Genomic DNA, 21,051 nt, shown 5'->3' with positions numbered 1-21,051 from the left:
TTCTCATGTTATTATGAGATTACAAACTACTTATCAATATTCATCCTGAGATACTGGTGGGCCTAAATAATAGTTAATCTTATCATGTTTACATGGAACAATGATATTGCAGTAATCTAGTCATTATTAAATAAGAATAATTATAAGTCTTCAGAGTTTTATGATGTAATTGCAACTTCGTTTATTAAATAATTTTTATTTATCCTTGAGCCCATCTCGTCATTGTCGCTTCATGTTTTCATGTTTCAACTGTAGGCCTACCGTTTAGTGACACCATTCAATATACAATATGACACCATTCAATGACACAATGACTCCATCCATTGTTTTTCGAATCTCAAACAATTCTCCCCAACGTATTCAAAAAAAATTATTATGAATAAATTAAAAGTTGTGACTAATAAAAAGTAGAGAATAAGATTATGTTACTTTATTCAATTAATAACAAGGCCAATTAATCAGTGGAACTTTTGCAAAGACAGTGTTTTTGGCTTATTAGTAATTAAATACAGAAATCACATAAAGCTTTACAGTAAGGACATGGTTTCAGTATTTCAATTTACAGTATTGATCATTATCCACTCGATTATGTATCACAAACTATTATGACCGTACAGCCTGCTTAAAACTAGACATGGAACGATGGGACAACATACAACACAATCGGGGTGCATTAGTTCAATCATTGCTTGTAAAATGAAATTTATTTCTTAGGGGAAAGAAAGTATTTATCTTTTCCATATCACTGGTTTTTAATCAAGTATCATTGAAAGTGTTGAAAGTTCATCTACAACTTTTTCAATGTAATAAGAAAACTAGAATTTGAAAATGTTCAAATCTATACATCCAAAGTGAAGAAGATTGATTATTTTTAATATATGATTTAATTATTGGAAGTTCACTTACCAAGGGATTCAGAACTCAATTATGACATGATGTAGTATGAATACAATGATTTCAATCGAACGAATTTTTCTATAATTCTTATTCAATAAAACTGAAGAACTTCTTTGAAGCTACTAAATAATCCGTCTTTATCCTAAATATTTTTCCGCAATTGATGATTCTTATTATAATTTCAAATTGGATTGGTAAAGCCTTGAACTATCAGTAAAACCGTAGAGGTTTACATTCTTAAACTATTCTTTATGATAATCCATTTCTAATATGGTCGAAAAAGGACATTTTCAAACAATACAGTATTGAATTTACATGATAGTTTATTACAGAACAAAATACAATATGTATTTCGAACCTACTTTACCTCATTTTTTTACTTACACCTACAAACTTTATAATACAAAACTTAGAATACATAAGATTGATTTTAATAATGTGACAAATAGTTCAAGGTAGTGTACGATGAATAATCTCATGTGGTTTGATTGGACAGGCTCATGACTGTCTAGAGCTGTACAGAAACAAGTAATTGATTCAAACAATTATCCTGATTCGTTTCATATTTCTGAATCACATAAATTAAAATGCCTGAGTAAACAGAATTTCATGGAATACTTTTAAGAACGTACTAAACCTTGCACACACCAATGCGAATCGCATGACGACGACGGCGACGATTTCAACCATTTAAAAATGCTTGAAAATTGTCCCGCTCCCGTGGCCGTCATGCGATTTGCAGTGGCTTTATGGAGTAGTATTTATCACAAACAAATTTGAAAATGATTGAGATCAGAATTTGAATCAAGAAAAATAAAATGACTTCAAAATATCAACTGTATTGAAAGGCGAAACTTACAGAATTTTCAACAAGAAAATGTGACATATAAAATTGATATTCTACATTAGGGACTAATTGGTATAATCTCTGCACACTAGTCATCATCATAAAGGCGAATTTTGAACATTATTACTAGGATACACTAAGCTATCATTCATCGATAATTATTTCCAACCCGTGAGTTCTATCAATATTCATAATTTTACTATCTGTATAAATTTATAAAATTAAAATAGAAATTAAATTTCTCGAAACACTCGGTTTTCATTGGTTTTCAGCCACAACACAAGAGAGAATCTTATTGATCAATGTAATTAAAAATATAATCAAACACACGTCAGTTAAGTCATGAGCCTATTTCACTATGAGTCCTCTCAGTTAGATTTCAAACAGTATTAGATAATATTCGAGAAACTGTTCACAATATTAATCGACAAAACTCTGTTCGACGCAGGCTTTCACTCGTTTCTCGTACTCCCGTCTATTTTCTTTATATAATTGAGCTGCCATCGAATTTGCAGGCGAGTTTGGGTTCGGGTCACTCAGAAGCGACTGAAAATCAAATTATTCGCATAAGTAAATCTGCATCATTAATGAAAATTGACAAATTCAACCAGATGAAATCTATCATGATCTTGTTGCTTTACTTCGAAATACAAGAAATTATGAAAATTGCAACAAAACATGATAAGATCAATTAGTTGAAATTTTATTACACAGACAATCTTACTGAAAGAACTATGGTTTGGGGATTGGAGTTGAAACCCAACCCATATTTGATTGACTGTCAGTTTTAATAATTGTTTACGTCAATTTGTAATAAATAAATTTTATAGGTTTTTATGGATTAGAGATTTATATGAATCTATACAGGATTTTTGAAAATTTCATAGTATTATATATCAATTTCAATTTATAATGAGTTGGACTTGGAATATATTAATATTAGCGCTCAAAAACTTCCTGCTTAAAAATCATAAAGGTTGATATTTGATTTCAAGTGAATAAGTTTGGTAGTATCTTGAAAATAGTATATATTCGGCCTAATTTACTCTGACACATGAATTAATACTGAATTGAGAAACAATTACGATATAGGCCTACTAATAATTTAGATAATTTTTTATGATATACTAATAACTAAAATCAAATAAAGCTTTATTCAATGACAAAATCAATATTTACAATCATACACAAGAAAAATCATTCATAGATCACTGAATACAGTACTGTTTGCTCAAGAAAATCTTGTTTAAAACCTTCATCTTCATCCATTACCCACATGATCAATGGCGTCATGTAGATACAATGATAAAGATGATAATTAAATACAATACTAAAACATTGATACTCTTCACAGCTCAAATTTAAAAGTTTTCTCTCTAACCCCATATTCAAATTTGGAATGACGTAAATAGGCTACTACTGTATAATAATGACTATTAGCATTGTAGATCTCGGGATCAAATCTCACTGCAGCTGTATTCTATTCTTGTAAGAAATAATGTTTATTATCAACAACAATTAAAGAAGAGTTCCTGACTAAAAGAAAATAAGAGATAAAATTTCATATATTATTCTATCAATACGTAGGTAATTAAAAATTTAGAAAATATTGAATGAAATTACAAAACAAATATTAATAAAATAATATCTCAAAAAAGTATTTATTATCTTACATATATAAATGCTCTGTCCCGAAAGTAATGTCAATGATTTTTTTCCAATGCGACTGTAATTTCCTGAGTGCTGCGGCGGTGGGTGACTAGTGATGCTGGCTCTGACGGGTCTTGGGAACAAGGCCTACTGCGAGCCATAAGTCTCTGGTCTGTTGGAGATTTTCTAGGCATTTCCAAGAGTGACGTTGTGTCAAGTCAGAGTTGACTTGTCACAAAATGCAGCGCTGCCTCAAGCAAAGCAGTGTGACGAGGACCCAGACTTTTCAGAAAATGGCGACAAGCACAACTCAGGGGTCTTGACTGTTCGAGCACAGCCCATTTTCATTGTTCAACAACATTTCCTGATAAGTTTGGGTCCTCGTCACACCGAGTTCATTTAGGCAGAACTGCAGTCGCTTCATTTTGTACTTTGACATGTCACAGAAACATTTCTCACGGAAAATTCTGTAACAACTCTACGGCAGGGTGGAGACGAATGCCTCGCAGTCAGCTTTGCTCCAAAGACCCCCCCCCCTATAGTGAGGTCCACGTTTGTAATGTTGCAATCATATGAATGGTTAATCTGTACATGAATCATATGATTTAACATCCCAATATAAATTAAAAAAGAAGATGAAGTGATAATTCTTTTATGTGTTGATGTTAAAATAAACAAGTAGTTGAAAATAAAACTGGATGGAAAAACTTCTAGAAAAGTCTCAATGCACGTTATAATGGCAGTGTTTGATTAGCAATAGTATTGCTCTCTTTGTCTATCATTCAACAAAGCGGATAGCGCTATCTCTTTCTCGATTTGCTCTGTTGCCAGATCGTCTTTTAACAATGTATAATTAATAATTAACTAACAAAATATTTTATCGTAATTATGAAAATTCATTATGAAGTTATTGAAAAATATAATTTCTTGCTTAATAAAATATGAATTATTTTAAACGAGAATGAACCGTTAATATTACATCAATAAACATTTATCAGCTACCGTCTATAGAAGGCATTGACAATACAGAGGATCGGCAACGTTGTTCTGCTATCTTTTCCACTGCCATTATAACGTGGACCTTACTATAGTGGTGAATTTTGAAAAAGACACATAAAAAAGGCTTGAAAGCTGAAACTACCAGTTTTTATATAAGATAGTTTAAAAAGAGGGTACCACGTAGTGACTTCTATATCAATAAGTTAGGACCTCATTACAGAACTCTGGAATGTACAGTCGCGTCGGAAAATTCTCATTTCCATTACCTTCGGGACAGACCCTATATTTAAAATGTAGTTTATAAATAATAACGCTAAACGGACATTACCTGTATAGAAGTGAGAATGGCTGATACATCGTATGTGGGACTCCATCTGTTTTGTAGAATATCTAAGCAAATGCCGCCGTCAGCGTATACGTTGGGATGGAACATTTTCGACACAAATCTCACTGTTGGAGGTTTGTTTGGATATTCTTCCGTGAATTCAATTGTAAGCTTGAAAGTGCCATCTTCAAATGGCGTGTCATGAGGTCTGAAATAGATGAAATGAGCAAGTTTAGTTGATTCCAATTACTTTTTTCAAAGTACCGCCCCTGTTCAGAGACAATTGGCAAATTAATTCGGAATATAAATTAAAATAAGATGAATGCTGAATATTCAATGCAAATAAGATCGTAAAATACACTAGTAGTTGAAAATAAAACTGGATGGAAAAACTTCTAGAAAAGTCTCAATGCACGTTATAATGGCAGTGTTTGATTAGCAATAGTATTGCTCTCTTTGTCTATCATTCAACAAAGCGGATAGCGCTATCTCTTTCTCGATTTGCTCTGTTGCCAGATCGTCTTTTAACAATGTATAATTAATAATTAACTAACAAAATATTTTATCGTAATTATGAAAATTCATTATGAAGTTATTGAAAAATATAATTTCTTGCTTAATAAAATATGAATTATTTTAAACGAGAATGAACCGTTAATATTACATCAATAAACATTTATCAGCTACCGTCTATAGAAGGCATTGACAATACAGAGGATCGGCAACGTTGTTCTGCTATCTTTTCCACTGCCATTATAACGTGGACCTTACTATAGTGGTGAAATTTTGAAAAAAGACACATAAAAAAGGCTTGAAAGCTGAAACTACCAGTTTTTATATAAGATAGTTTAAAAAGAGGGTACCACGTAGTGACTTCTATATCAATAAGTTAGGACCTCATTACAGAACTCTGGAATGTACAGTCGCGTCGGGAAAATTCTCATTTCCATTACCTTCGGGACAGACCCTATATTTAAAATGTAGTTTATAAATAATAACGCTAAACGGACATTACCTGTATAGAAGTGAGAATGGCTGATACATCGTATGTGGGACTCCATCTGTTTTGTAGAATATCTAAGCAAATGCCGCCGTCAGCGTATACGTTGGGATGGAACATTTTCGACACAAATCTCACTGTTGGAGGTTTGTTTGGATATTCTTCCGTGAATTCAATTGTAAGCTTGAAAGTGCCATCTTCAAATGGCGTGTCATGAGGTCTGAAATAGATGAAATGAGCAAGTTTAGTTGATTCCAATTACTTTTTTCAAAGTACCGCCCCTGTTCAGAGACAATTGGCAAATTAATTCGGAATATAAATTAAAATAAGATGAATGCTGAATATTCAATGCAAATAAGATCGTAAAATACACTAGTAGTTCTGTGAACAGTAGACCTCACGCAGTATTCTCATCCACAAGTATCTGATTGAAACTATAGACCTTATGGAAATACAGTATACAATAGACTGGCTTCTCCACACATCTGTGTAATCACTTGTCAGCTGATTTATGATGAATAATTCTATAGTCTGATTTTTAATCTAATATTGGCGTATGAAGGAGGCTCCTTTTTCCTTTTATATTATCCTTGAAATGAAAAATTTCCAAAAACCTTGTATATACGTCGACGCGCAATTAAAAAAGTAACATACCTGTCAAATTTTATGAAAATAATCTATTACCGCGTTTTGCCGTAAATGCGCAACATATAAACATTTAAACATTAAGTGAAATGCCAAACCGTCGACTTGAATCTTAGACCTCACTTCGCTTGGTCAATAATTACAATCAAATGATAAAAGTACTACATTTGATTCACTCAAATCACTATGAATGCAACAATAAAATTGTCATGAACTGTATCAATTTTCATTAAAAACCAGTCTTAGAAGACGAACAGAATTTTCTCCTTGCTTCTAATAGCCTATAACCTACCAACTCTAGAAATAAATGTTAGATGAATCAACTGGAGAAAAACATTTTGTGGCTCTAATTTTCATTTACTCAAGCCTAATTATAAATTAACTATAGCAGTTAACTAACTAAAGGAGTAAGTAAAAGTAAAATAAAAAGTAGCCTATTCATATTATAAATATTGTTCCAAGTTCACTTTCATTAGGAATTACTTTCTCGAAAAACAATACAAATTTAGAAACCTTGTTATTTCTCAATTTGTTTTGTTTCAAACTATTATAGCCTATTGTTCAATGATGTCAAAATAAAGAAAAATTTGATTTATTTTTTAAATAGTTTTGAGTGAGACTGCTTAGTTACTTACCCAAAAATCACAGCATTCCATATCATAATATTGTTATCAGTAGGTGCTCCACTAACCCCTGTTGGAGGATCCTCTTGAAGCCTGATTGAAAAAAAATAATTTTTATTTTCAAGTACTCAGTAAGCTAGGCTAGTTACAGTGTGAACAATAGCCTACTAAAACAGGATACGTCTAATAACTTTTCAATGTTTGTAATTATCATTTGAAGATGAATCGAATAAAAAAGTAGCTTATTCATATTAAAAAAATAATTTTAAATAGAATAATACGAGCGTAAACTTACATTCAGTAGCTTGAAAGAGGTTATTGATTTATATTTCACGTAGCCTACAATTTTTTACAAAAACGCAAGTTTTGACATATTATTTTCATTCTCATTGTTCTACATTGCATAATTATACATTTAAGAACTATGAACTTGAAAAGAGATAAACAGACAATGAAAACAAAAACTAATGGTTTGATAAATATAGCAAATACTGTAGTCTAAATCAAGGTTGGCCTTGGTCAGTAGAATGATGATGAATATAATAATTTAATCAGAACATAGCAATAAAATTCAAACATGATAATAAATCCAATTCAAAATGAAAGCTAGTTTTACTCGTGAAATCTAATTAGAATGAAAATTAATCAAGTAATCACCTTTTAAAATCTCGCATCAATCGTCTTCGAGCTGGGGTAGACATTGTAAAGTTTCACAAACGAAACTACAAAATACTTATACTAGCTAAGTTTGAGGAAGAATGAATAACAATAATGCCTGGAAAACTCCACTTTAAATAAGGATGAAACTATTTGCCACCTTATTAAATTGGAAATCCTATTAATATTATATCCTAACCTCAAGTACAACTAGCTCTCACCAAAATACATTTCACTACAAAACGAGAACGAAGATCATTCTTTTCTTCCTACTTCTATAAGTTGCATATGACGAGATGGTCCCTGGTTTTTATTGTTTTGGGCAACAGCCAGGCGCTATCTCGTTATGTGCTACTCATATCAAAACCGATATCCATATAACCTATTTATACAACTCAATTGAAAGAATTAATTAAAATTATTGAAAAATGTTGCAAAAATTCATTTTTAGTTTTTTTTGTATACAAAATGTAGAGCATTTCAACCATTTCCCCATAAAATTATAGAAATAAAAAGGATGCTGTTATCAAGAAGGCCAGCAGCAATGATTATCATATGTTCTGGCTAGTTGTTGTTGGGGGGAGGGGGGTTACAAACTGACCGACCAGGAAACTGACCGATCTGCAAAGTGACCGTCCTGAAAACTGACCGTCTTGCAAAGTGACCGTCTTGCAAACTGACCGTCCTTATGACGTCATAAGCACCCCGACAGGGGGAACATCAACTTAAGGAACTATAAAGTATTTATAGTTCCCTACATCAACTGTTCAATGGGAGAGCCGATCGACTGTAAACAGAGATGGCCTTGAAGTTCCTAGCGTTCCACAATTCCACTTTGAATACTTTGAAGTAATGCGCATGCTCTGGATCGACCAATAGAATTTACACGCGCGACTAGCCATTACATTTCAAAATTGCTAATACTTTGAAGTGATGTGCGTGCGCTGGATCGACCAATAGAATTTACACGCGCGTCTAGCCACTACATTTTAAAGCCTAGGTTTCTCTGAACCACGCAGCGTTACTGCGGGATGCGCGATGACGTAATCATGCAAAAGTTTGCTGCAGCTATTGCTAGGGAAGTGTTTTCTCTGACTTCACGCGCGCAATTCTCTGTAATTCCCTCTGCGTCGCGCACTCAAGAATTTTACTAGTAATTCAATTGTTCCAAAAAATAATAATGCTTTAGTTACCTGAATATGCCTACTAATTATTAGATAGCAAACAATAATTTCGGCTCTAATTTTCATACAAAACTTCAACACCATAGTAAAGGTTTCAACTTGATTCAAATCAAATCATTTATCTGCCATACAACAAATACATATTCAAAACGAATAAAAGAAAATACATAATTTTATAAACAAAAGTATAAAATAATAAAATAAAAAGTAAGCATAAATAATACCAAAATCATAATTAGATACTTTTCATTAACTGTTTTGTTCAATTTTTCATAATTTTTACTTCAGTTCTTGAACTTGAATTTTTTCTAGGGGAGAGGAATAAAACCATTTTTCCAAATATTCAGGGATGTATCTCCCCTGTTAACGGTGGAAATTAGGCTACCCCCGTTTATCATAACCGGGAAATTTTAAGGGTAGAAGAAGCTGCTGGTGCATTGTTTAAGGATATGAACTACTATGGGTGGCCATACTTGTCTTCTCAACCACATGCTTGAAACTCAATAAACTATGATCAACTCTGAAAAAATATAAGCTACATTGAATTTCTTCAAAATAATAGATGGTGAAAAATAACAAAATTGACTCACCTTAAAGTGCTATCTTTTTATTTTCATGCTATCTCAGTCCATATACACTAGACCATTCACTGTCTAGCTTATAGTTTCATAATTATCATTGTGCTATTCTCTCATCTCCTAGATATTTGTTCGACTCATACAATATAAAGAAAGCTAACTAAGTAGTTGCTGAATTGGCCACGAAATAAATGTAGGTCTCATTTCGCTGGGGGGGATACATCCTCATATCCCCCCTGGATACGCCACTGACACAACAGCACAGGACAGAATTTACTCTGATGGACAGTATTAGAGGAGGCTGTGGTTTATAACTGCGCGAGGTCTACTATTCACAGAACAGTACCTCATAAAACAAATATATTGAAAGCCTAAAATATTCCCTAAACTTGGTATCTTTATCCAACAGATGCCTGGTAATCACAATTCTAGAAAACCCTTCTTATCCCCAGTCAATAAAAAGTTCAATGGGTTTTCATTTACAAAATTCATTAATAGATCATTAGCTACAGGGACGTGTTGGACATCTATGTTGCCTATGACTGAAAATATAATCGCGCGCTGCGAGGTTGCTGTCAGAGAAAACACCCGCTTTTTTTATCACGCACGCGTGATTTTCGCGTATCACGGTTGACGGAACCCGCAATAACGCTGCGTGGTTCAGAGAAACCTAAGCTTAAAATTGCTAATACTTTGAAGTAATGCACATGCGCTGGATCGATCAATCGAATTTACAAAAATTGCTAATATTCTCAAGCATGAGCAACGATCAACAAGAACTTATTATGTTATGTTATTATATGTGTAGACTTGGTTAGACCGAAGTATAATACTAGTAGTTCTGTGAACAGTAACCTCGCGCAGTTTTATAAACCGCAGCCTCCTCATATACTGTCCATCAGAGTAAATTCTATCCTGTCGTGTCGTGTCGGCAAGATATCGGTGTGAAAACGGCTAATGGCTGTTCGGGTTGGTGTATCAAAAATGCTAACATCAAAAGCTAATCTCCTTCAAGACATACTGGCAACAGGACAGCCCGAGTTCAAAGCAGAGAAAATTTGAGAGCCAATACTATGGTATTTTAGTTATTAATTGCATGCGTTATTGCACGCAATCAATAGTTCATTTAATAGTGCATAAAAATTGCATTCAATGAGTCACGCAATCAATAGTCTACACAGTTGCTGATTTCTTTCCCAAGTTACATTGAGATATGCGTCATGGCATGCAATTTATTATAATCCACTCGACAGCTGATTTATGATGAATAATTCTATAGTCTGATTTTTACTCTAATATATTGGCGTACGAGGGAGGCGCCTTTTTCCTTTTATATTATCCTTGAAATTTCCAAAAACCTTGTATATAGACTACGTCGACGCGCAATTTGAAAAGGAACATCTGTCAAATTGCATGAAAATCTATTACCGCGTTTCGCCGTAAATGCGCAACATATAAACATTTAAACATAAAGAGAAATGCCAAACCGCCGACTTGAATCTTAGACCTCACTTCGCTCGGTCAATTAATAGACCTGCAGTTTTACTTATGCTAGGATCGAAATTTCAGGTGGGTTCCCAACCACGGAGACGTGATTATGCAGCTCATAATTTTCTGTTAGCTGAGCTGGCCTATGAGATCCTGCGTTTATTCATTTATTCAACGATGATTTAATCGATGATATTAATCGAACAACAGCTGTTTCTCTTCAAGTTACATTGATATATTAAATTGATTGCGTCATTGCATGCAATTTATAATCCTCTCGACAGCTGATCTATGATGAATAATATTCTAGTCTGATTTTTACTCTAATATTGGCATATGAAGGAAGCGCCTTTTTCCTTTTATATTATCCTTGAAATGCAAAATTTCCAAAAGCCTTGTATATACGTCGACCCGCAATTTAAAAAGGAACATACCTGTCAAATTTCATGAAAATCTATTACCGCGTTTCGCCGTAAATGCGAAGGAACATAATTATAAACATAAAGAGAAATGCAAAACCGTCGACTTAAATCTTAGACCTCACTTTGCTCGGTCAATTATGTTCCTATATATTTTTATTATATATTATTTACTACATCTATATAGGCCTATTGCTACACAGAATATACAAGCACACTATATTCAAATTGCTATACAGTCGAGCCTCTCTATAACAAGCCACCACTTAATAAATTCTTCTAAGCAACAAATATTTTTACCTTGTCCCATGACATTTCAGAATTTTGGCTGCTTATTTTTTTCTATAACGAATTTTGGACCTCTCAACTACAAAGTTATCTCTCTTCACTTCAACATACAAGATGTAGTGTGTATAAGAAGCCAACAGTCAGAATTGTTTAGTTTCAGCAGAAAGGTCAATAAACTAAAAATAATGACAAGTTCAGGTAGGGAGAAGATAGGATGGTAAACAGTGAATAGAGTTTGAAACACATGTCGGAAATTGAATGCAAGTTACTGGAAATAGAATTTCAAAAACCTGTCATTCGTAGAACGGCAGGTAGACAGGACTTTCCCATCCTTCTGCTTTTGTCACACATTTCAATTCTTAGAGCTGATGATGATGATGAGTTCTATAAGTTTTCAAAATTATCAGGCGAGGATTACAACTAAAAATAGTGTAGACTACCAGACATTTTCGACTGTTTGAATAGAGATGTGAGTCGTTTATTAAACGTGATGTTTTACTCAAATGCAAAATTTTTATGTCAAAAACAAATGCCATAATGGAGATAGAAAGGTACAAAACAGAAGAGAAAGGGCTTATATATATATATATATATATATATATATATCTGTACATTCACATTACATTAGACATAAGGATGATATAACTAGATCTACAGTTAGATTGACTAAAACTCTGAAGAGTCATAAGTACCTACAAATTTGCATGTCTAATTTACTACCAGATAATGTTAAGCAGTTACCATTGAAAACGTTTTGTATTGCTGTTGATGAATGGCTCAAGTCTAAAGCTTTTTATTCTGTTAATGAGTACCTGGAATAACTCAATGTGTATGAGTAAATTTTATCGTTTGTATGGTCTATCTTGTGATATTTTACCTTTTACTGACAGAGCCTATTTTTCATGATTTTTTTCCTTAGTTTATTGTTAAAGTTAGCATATCATTCTATTTATGTATTTTATTATTAAATTTGTAGGCACCTGCTGTAAAATCTTTTAGGTTTAGTGAAACCAATTTTGTAATGCATTTTTCTGCATTTTTTAATGCAGTTTTCATAATAATATTGTAAAAAATATATACCATCGTTTCTTATCTCTTTTAAAATAGAAATGAAGTATCTTTTTGATATTTGATATTATTTTGATGAGATAGCAGTGCACCCGTTCTTGTTAGGGAGGACTGAAAAGTAGGGAACAATTATCAAAGTTTTTAATATTATTATATACCAGTACAAATGTTTATCAAAGTACTACATTATATCAGGAAAAACTACATGACAAATATTTTAATAGGATATTAAAAGATAAGTAAGGGAGGCTTTCCTTTTAAATGTTAAGGTTACTTATAAAAAGTTGGATAATAATAATTATCATTGATAATAATTCTTTATTCCAAAAGAATATTGAATAGCAATTTTGGGAAACATTCATACAAATTTGGAATAATATTCTATTCATACAATATAATGTCGGCAAGTCTAGGTATTCTAAATTATCATAAATTATTGTACCAGGTTATCACTGATGTTGTGTTGTAGGTTGTATTTACTTTAACATTACAGGAGTAATAAATAACACAAGTTGGTTAACGAGTAAACAAGTTGAACAAAATGGATTGGTTTTTGGAATAAAGATATCATCTGAACAAGTACATTTTGTAAATTCTATCTATTAATACCAATAACAACTCATAGTCCAGTCAAATGGTCGTTTTTCAGGAAACAGCCCCGAAATAAGTTTTTTCGACGGTTCTATAAATGTATTTTGGGGCATTGAATTCTAATCTGAAATTTGCTAACACACCAGAGGGCGACTTAACCACCAAAATTTTGGACTTTTTTCAAGTTCTCCATTTAATCTCGAGAACCTTGAATTTTACGATAAAAAGCATTCTCTATACGATATTAAAGATGATAAAATTTCCAATGAATTGAGTGATCGCACAGGACTAATTTTTGGATTTTTTATCTAAAGTGTTCCACAAGATACGCATCTTTGAATGTGCGAGAAATTTGTGATATTTCCTCCATTTTCACAGTCTCGCATAAGCAACGTTGCGTATCTTGTGGAAAACTTCAGATAAAAAATAAAAAAATCTGGTGTGGCGCACTCACACAACTTTCCTTGCCGTTATGAAAATTGATCACCTGACGCTAGTGCAAACGCGCATCTCAAGTCAAAGATCTGAGCCAGCTGGTGACAGTTCAATAACGCTGGATACACACGAGATCTGCTATCTCATCATATTTAATAGAATCAACAGTTGCCAAAAGTTTGCAATTGAATAATTACATTTTCTCAAATTTCAAGCTTATTTTCAATTTAAGGTGAAAATGTTACTGGACATTAATTGAAGAGATTTCCATGCTCAATTTTTTCCACTCGAAATTTTTCGTTTAAATTATATCTGAGACCTGATAATTGGAAATCTAAAATCGAACTTTGCATAGATGGGGCGGAGCTCCTGAAATTTTTACAGATATGGGACTTGTGGCAGTTGACGATATAGCTTATCAATGACTATTTTAGGTATGAATTTGATCAAAATCGTTGGAGCCATTTTAAAGAAAATCGCAAAAAACCCTGTTTTTGACAACATTTTCGCCATTTTAGCCGCCATCTTGAATCGCATTTGATCGAAATTGTTCGTGTCGGATCCTTATAGTGTAAGGACCTTAAGTTCCAAATTTCAAGTCATTCCGTTGATTGGGAGATGAGATATCGTGTACACAGACGCACATACACTCATACATACACACACACACACACATACAGACCAATACCAAAAAACCACTTTTTCGGACTCAGGGGACCTTAAAACGTATAGAAATTGGGGTACCTTAATTTTTTTCGGAAAACAATACTTTCCTTACCTATGGTAATAGGGCAAGGAAAGTAACAAGGAAAGTAAAAAGTAGTCGAGGTTGTAATGAATTTTCTCCTCTTTTCACTCCCATGAATTATACTTCTGTTACAGCCGTTACTCCGTTCAAAAGTTACAGCCAATTGAATGATGATTTTTATTTTCTAATTTTTCTTGCGATTTTACTGTTTAAAGAGTCTCTAAAACGAGTAAAATACATGATAGAAACTTGCGATTGGTCTCAAATGAGAGAAAATTTCATGCTCTATAAGCATAGTTGCCTTAAATTGATCTTGCATTACTGTTTATTATCGAAAAACTCGAAACTGTGAAAATGAGAAAAATATTGCAAATTTCTTGATTTTTTGAAACAAACGTATCTTACTTCACGATTATATTTTTACAAAAATCATTCCCCTACATAAAAGAGTAGATTCTTTTCTTCAAATCAAGACCAAGTATCATTTTGAGTTACCGAGACACACAGTTTTGAATATAGAAATTAGTCATTTTTCTATGCATTGAAAAATATGGACTAAAATACACTAAAGGAGAAATTTTCTATTTTTTCAACAAATTTTAGTGACATGATAAATGATTTTTAACCGCCTTGACGAGCTGATATGAACAAGCTGTATGAGGAGATGTGATTATTCAGTCATTTGAAGTTTTGATCCTCGACGTAACCTTATGCATGCCCCCCACTAGGAAATACTGAAATCATGATCATGAAATACTGAAATAACATCATGAAACGCCCTCGAAATTGGAATAATTACATTAGATTAAAATGTGCATTACAATTTAACTTATCATTGGCTTTTAAGAAAATTAGGTTGCAACAGCGAGGAAACTCAAACACAGAACCATTCAAAATTAAAATTAAGCAAAGGAGATCAGAATAATAGTGGATGATGAAGTAATAATTTATTTTTGTCAAAGATTTACCTTTAAACTCATAGGCTTAAAATTACTAAAATTCCTGCATACAAAATATTATCAATTGTATTTTTTATGCTTGATCAAATACACAGCTGCAAGATCAATAAAAAGTGGTTCAACTGATGAGAGCACAGCAGTTATTTCAAGTCCTTTGACATTTGCAATTGTTAAAAATTTTCTTATAATATATGCTTTGAATTAATTGCTTTTTAGGAAGTCTCCAAACAATAGAGAAAACCTCTTATGATAGTATCATTCGAGTTCATAGAGACATTGCAGTCAACCAACCAAGGGAAAACAAGATTACTCGCGATATCAAAAAGGCGATTCGTCGTTTAATCAACGGAGAAATAAGAATTACACACTTTCTGAGCGCAGTGGCTCATGGTGTCGAAAACATTGTCAATAGGCCACTGCCTCAGAATGAGTGGTTCCTTCTTGATATTGCTGGAGAGGATGAAGTGATGTGAGAAGGTAAGTGTCAGATTGGCGAGATAACCATTACAATCAATGGTCGACAGCCAAAAAGTTACATATTACTTGTACCTTGATTTTAGTATGTGGAAATTATCATTTATATTAAAGCGACAGAGTAATTTTTCATTTCAAATGGGATAACCAATGAATCCTAATGTAATATTATTCTTGTGAAATAAATATTTAGCTGTATCCATAATTTTTACCAACTCTGCACTAGTGACACCCTGGGTTGGAGAACTCACTCATGAACTGTTGTATTGTAATTTTTGAAACCCGCAAATTTTTATTATACAGAGTTGATTAAAATTATGAAAACAGCTAAATATTTCTTTTACAAGAATTATTTGAAAGGAGGTTTCATTGGGGATCCTATTTGAAATGAAAAATTACTCTTTCGCTTTAACATCTTTGTCCCTCATATGAATCGAAATTCATTTTTTTAATGAGAAGATGGTCATGTGATACATGATTTCAATACAGAGTTCCAAGAGAAAATCGCACATTGATATCTCAACCCGTATCAGTTTGTTGATGTAAAAGTTGCAAATTAGCCAGCTGAAATCATGTGTCAGCCCATGAAGGACTGTCTGTGTGACAGCTCCCAAATAGCCTCAGCTGATGTTATGAATGAATGAATGGAAAAACTGTAGTAATTGCATGCAATGAATTCTTCAACTGGCTTAATGATAAATCACAACAAATGTTTTTCTTGAGCAATTTCAATGTTATTTGTTATATCCTGAAAAAGGACGAAGGAGTCGGTAAATTTTGTTGGCCAACGAGCTTGAGCTGTAAACAGAGTCGAAGAATATGTGTTCGAAATTTGAAGTTGATTGATCAAATCTTTCAAAAGTTATTGTTGAACATACACACGACGGACAACGACTTTGGCCTTGAGTTGAAAGTAAAAACTCGCTAATGCTCGATTAAATATTTTTTATGGATTCTATATGCATTTTCTAAATGCATTTTTATTGATTTGTATCACAGCCTACTATAGATTATCTAAAGTAACCCATGTTTGAATGCATTTTCTATATGCATTTTAGTTTGATGTTACTATGATTATATAAATGTCCTAAATATTTATTGATAATCTACAGATGTGGTTCAATCAGTTTAAACATGTGATGATAAGATGTTAGGAACTCATGACTCATAAACTAGGTAATATTACTGTTTTCATTCAAATAACTGATTTAAAAAAAATTAATTTTCATCTTTTCAGGTTGTCCGTATCTCCAGAAGAGGTTGTAAATATTAGGTGGATAAGAAATATTATTAGGATAGATCTGTAAATATTATAATGTATTAATATATAAATAAATAAATTGCAACTTGAAAATTATGTAGAATATCAAGACTTTTTATTTCTATCATTAAAAAAAACACCTTGTGTGACTAATTTGTTTCAAATTTTCGATGTAGTGTTTTTTCCTCACATGAAAAATCACTGTTGTTGGGTCTAGTCCAACAAGGAAAGACTTGATCATTGTTGAAGCATTGTCCAGATGCTGCATTACAGATCTGACTCGACTAAAATTAGAAAAATTATAATGTACAGCAGACAGCATTGGAATATTCAAGAAATATAATATTGAGAGTCATAAGAAAATATAATTGGACTAATGTGAATAATAGTGCTTACTATTAAATTGATAAAATCTATCACTTTATTTTTTAATTACAACACAATATAATACAACTTGGATAAAATATAAAAATAAAAAATATAAATGAATGTTTAAATATAGATAGAAATACAAATCTCAGAACCCTTTTAAATTATTTTATCACAACTTAATTCGGACATTAATGCCATTTTCAAGTTTGAAAATGAATCGGAATGCTTCAGACTTGAAAATGGCATTTAATGTCCAAATCATGTAGTGATAAAATAATTTAAAAGGGTACTGAGATTTGTATTTCTATTTATATTACAAAAAGCCCTAAAGAAAAAGAGAAATAAGTGTTTATATGTGATTGAGAAACTACTAGACAAATAATTATTATGAAAGTTTGGGAATATGTTGTGTGAATAAGTCTCAAGTCTAGTAACACACACATCAATTTTTGAACTTACGATTTTATGCAATCCTAATAAATTTGATTAAATTGAACAAAATTTGACAAACATATATTATGATGTGATCATGAGTTTGTCAAGCTCCTGGTAGAGTTTATAAGGACGGCAAAAAATTGTTCATTCAAAAATTGATGTGTGTGTAGTTAGACTTTGGACGTTCGATAAAAATTAGTTCGAATTTTTATTGTACAACCAAAACTTGAAGTAGCTTTTAGACACATCGATTTTATATCGTGGACGTGCATTTTCAATGATTTCCTCCAGCTGCTTGCCAGTAGTAACATATTGCCATTTAAAAGCCAAAACATAGCCTCCCACATACTTTCTCTTACCTTTGAACCAAATAAAATAGAATTTATTAGGTCATGTTTATTTATGACTAGACTGCCTGTTTATCAGCCTGCAATGTAAACGCAATGCTGTGACAACGTCCCATGTTCATGAACATCACAATGTCCTACTTTTGTTTCTGTTTGTCTGGTAGGAATAGGCACTCGAAGATGAGAGATACTCCCTAAAGTAGGAACTTTGAATTTTACCCATTGAATAGTCAATATTGTAAATAAGGATATTTATTTAAAATAACTCTTATTCTTTTGAAATACAAAAGTTTTTTAAGTTGCCTGATTTGAAAAAAATGTCGTAATTAGTTTGCGTTTTATTTTTGGTTCAAAATTTTTCTTAATAACTCAATATTTTCAAGTTCTGAGAGTTTATTGAATGTCATCATTCTATTATATTCGGTTTTTAATCAAATCAAATTCAAAATTTTTAGTTTTATTTCTGGATTGAAAAAAGGACTCAAATCAATTCAAGAAGATAGCATAACCTATCATTCTTATTCATTCATAACTCTACCTTCATTGTATTATCATTCATCCCATCATCATCACCTAGGCTTAAAATACTTCTAGAAAGTCGCCTTTGTAAAATAATAAATAAATTAACAGGATTGGCTCGTCAAGTGCTTCAAAGGCCTAGAAATCTTTCTAGTTTGATCATCGTATGACTTGTTTATCAATAATCACCTCGGTCGTTTCTTCTAAAGTTGCGTTTATACCAAAGTTATTAACAAAATGTTTATTTTTCCGTCCTTATAGATTCTATTACATTAAACGGATCTTGACAAACACATAAGCACATCATTTGTATGATAAGTTACAGTATATTCAATCTAATAGAATCTATAAGGAAGGAAAAATAAAAATTTTGTTAATAACTTTGGTGTAGACGCATCTTTAGCTAGGCACTGAAAAGCCTTCCAACGAATACCACCAAATAGTAGCAAAGCTGCCTTAAATATTACTAACAATATTTATGATATGAATTATGGAATTATCTGATACTTTCATTAAACATAGGATGTCTAATCTGGCAAGTCGAGCAGTTTATTCAGAACCAGTTATTGCAGATTCGGCTCATAGTTTCCAATACGTATGAAGAGAAGAAGAAGAAAAAAATGCTTTATTGAACAGTATTTTCATACAATGCAATGAAATTTGTAACACACATTTACGGCTTGATACTTTTTGATCGTCAGCCAGAAAGTCGGTAAAATGTTGAAACTAGTGACAATAACAATGAAAATAAATCAATATCAAGCAATAGAGATGACTATAACTTGTAATAATCGAAAACACAACAAAAATCTGAGAAAAAAAAGCATAAAATACCTCGAGAAATAAAACAATAAGAAAAATAATAAATTTCAAATAATGCTAGCACTGAACTTATTCTAACAAATAAAATCTAACTTTTTCTTTATTTTGTTAAACTAAATTCAACAGTTTGTTTGCTCTCAAATAAAACCTCTGGAAGGTAGAGGACTCATGAATTTGATCTATTGTAGATAAATATTTTTCCCCAGAGCATGACAAAAATACCCTACCAGTTGAAATCCTGGACTAGTTCTCGCCTATATCTCCAAGCGTCCCTACAATAAGAAGCTAATCTCTTCCAATCTAGGCCATTCATATAAGACATAAATACTTCTCTAGAGAGTACCGCCGCCCCTAACCATTTAATTCTCCATTCCTTCAAACATGGGCATCGCCCAACAAAGTGGAAAACGTTCTCAATTTCTTTTAAATTACACATTGAACAAGTATAGTTCCTATCTGACACCCATGGCTTATAGTTCAAATCGATCAGCTCGCCTCTCGCTTTAAACACCCATCTCATCACCCACAAATCACAATTATTCCTCTTTATGTAATTGTTCTCACCCAGTTATCATACGTATGATTGACTCTTATTGGTAGAAATACTGTATATTTAACTTTGAATATAATATTTTTACCCTTTTGAAAATGAATATTTCTACACATTTTTTCATTTTATTTGGGAAGCTTTCAATTGTAATTAAGAATTGTGAATTGTAATTGAGAAATAGTAAGATGTAAGTTACATGGGAGGTTGTTAATAGAAGATTAGAACATATTCCACTTGTCCAACGTCACATTCCATACTTGCATTCTTTGCATGAATTTTAATTCAGATTTAATTTTAATAAGATCAACTGGATTTTCAACAGAAATTTCTGACTAACATATCTCATTACCGTATCTCAAATTGAATTCATACTTTCTCAAATACAATTCACTATTCTTAATATTACATGTTGTGATAACTTCTAAAATACGAATGTCTATTCTCAATTATTAGGCTACAATTGATACTTTCTTGAATCAAGTTTGAAAAGGTACCTATAGATTATCTCAAGTCTGGTAGCCTATAGGTAATACCTACACATTTATAATCAATTCAACCAGATTTTAGCGAATACTTAGCCGTGATAAAAAATAGCCATTTAATAACAATAATAATGCTTTTATTAAATCAAGAGCTTTTACAAACACAATTTTGTAATAATTTTGAGTCAATACAATATAAAATACCTTTAAATAATAACATTTCCACTGAGTAAACTGAATTCCATTCAATCACAACAATGTATGAAAAAGGATTGTCTGTTTCATTGTTAAATCATGACTAAGTGCCAAGAGCCGGTTAAATTTTAATTGTGATTAATTCCAGGAGAGCCAATCAGACAAACCGTATTATAAAAAATGCCTTCTCTGA

The 21,051-nt window shown here is 32.1% G+C and overlaps 1 protein-coding gene across 1 annotated transcript; it reads right to left on the bottom strand.

The window, feature by feature from the left end:
* Positions 1-415: 415 nt before the first annotated feature.
* Positions 416-7,958, bottom strand: LOC111044702 (ubiquitin-conjugating enzyme E2-17 kDa). Its single transcript, XM_022329913.2, has 4 exons — positions 7,644-7,958; positions 6,999-7,079; positions 5,734-5,938; positions 416-2,290 (listed from the first exon to the last, which is right to left on the bottom strand). Exons 1-4 carry the CDS (start codon positions 7,685-7,687, stop codon positions 2,165-2,167), a joined length of 456 nt encoding a protein of 151 aa, XP_022185605.1. The 5' UTR covers positions 7,688-7,958; the 3' UTR covers positions 416-2,164.
* Positions 7,959-21,051: the final 13,093 nt, after the last annotated feature.

The sequence above is a fragment of the Nilaparvata lugens genome, chromosome 7 (genome assembly GCF_014356525.2).
Source record: "Nilaparvata lugens isolate BPH chromosome 7, ASM1435652v1, whole genome shotgun sequence".
NCBI lineage: Eukaryota > Metazoa > Arthropoda > Insecta > Hemiptera > Delphacidae > Nilaparvata > Nilaparvata lugens.
The sequence above is the reverse complement of the archived record's forward strand: the minus strand, read 5'-3'. Positions and strand labels throughout refer to the sequence as shown.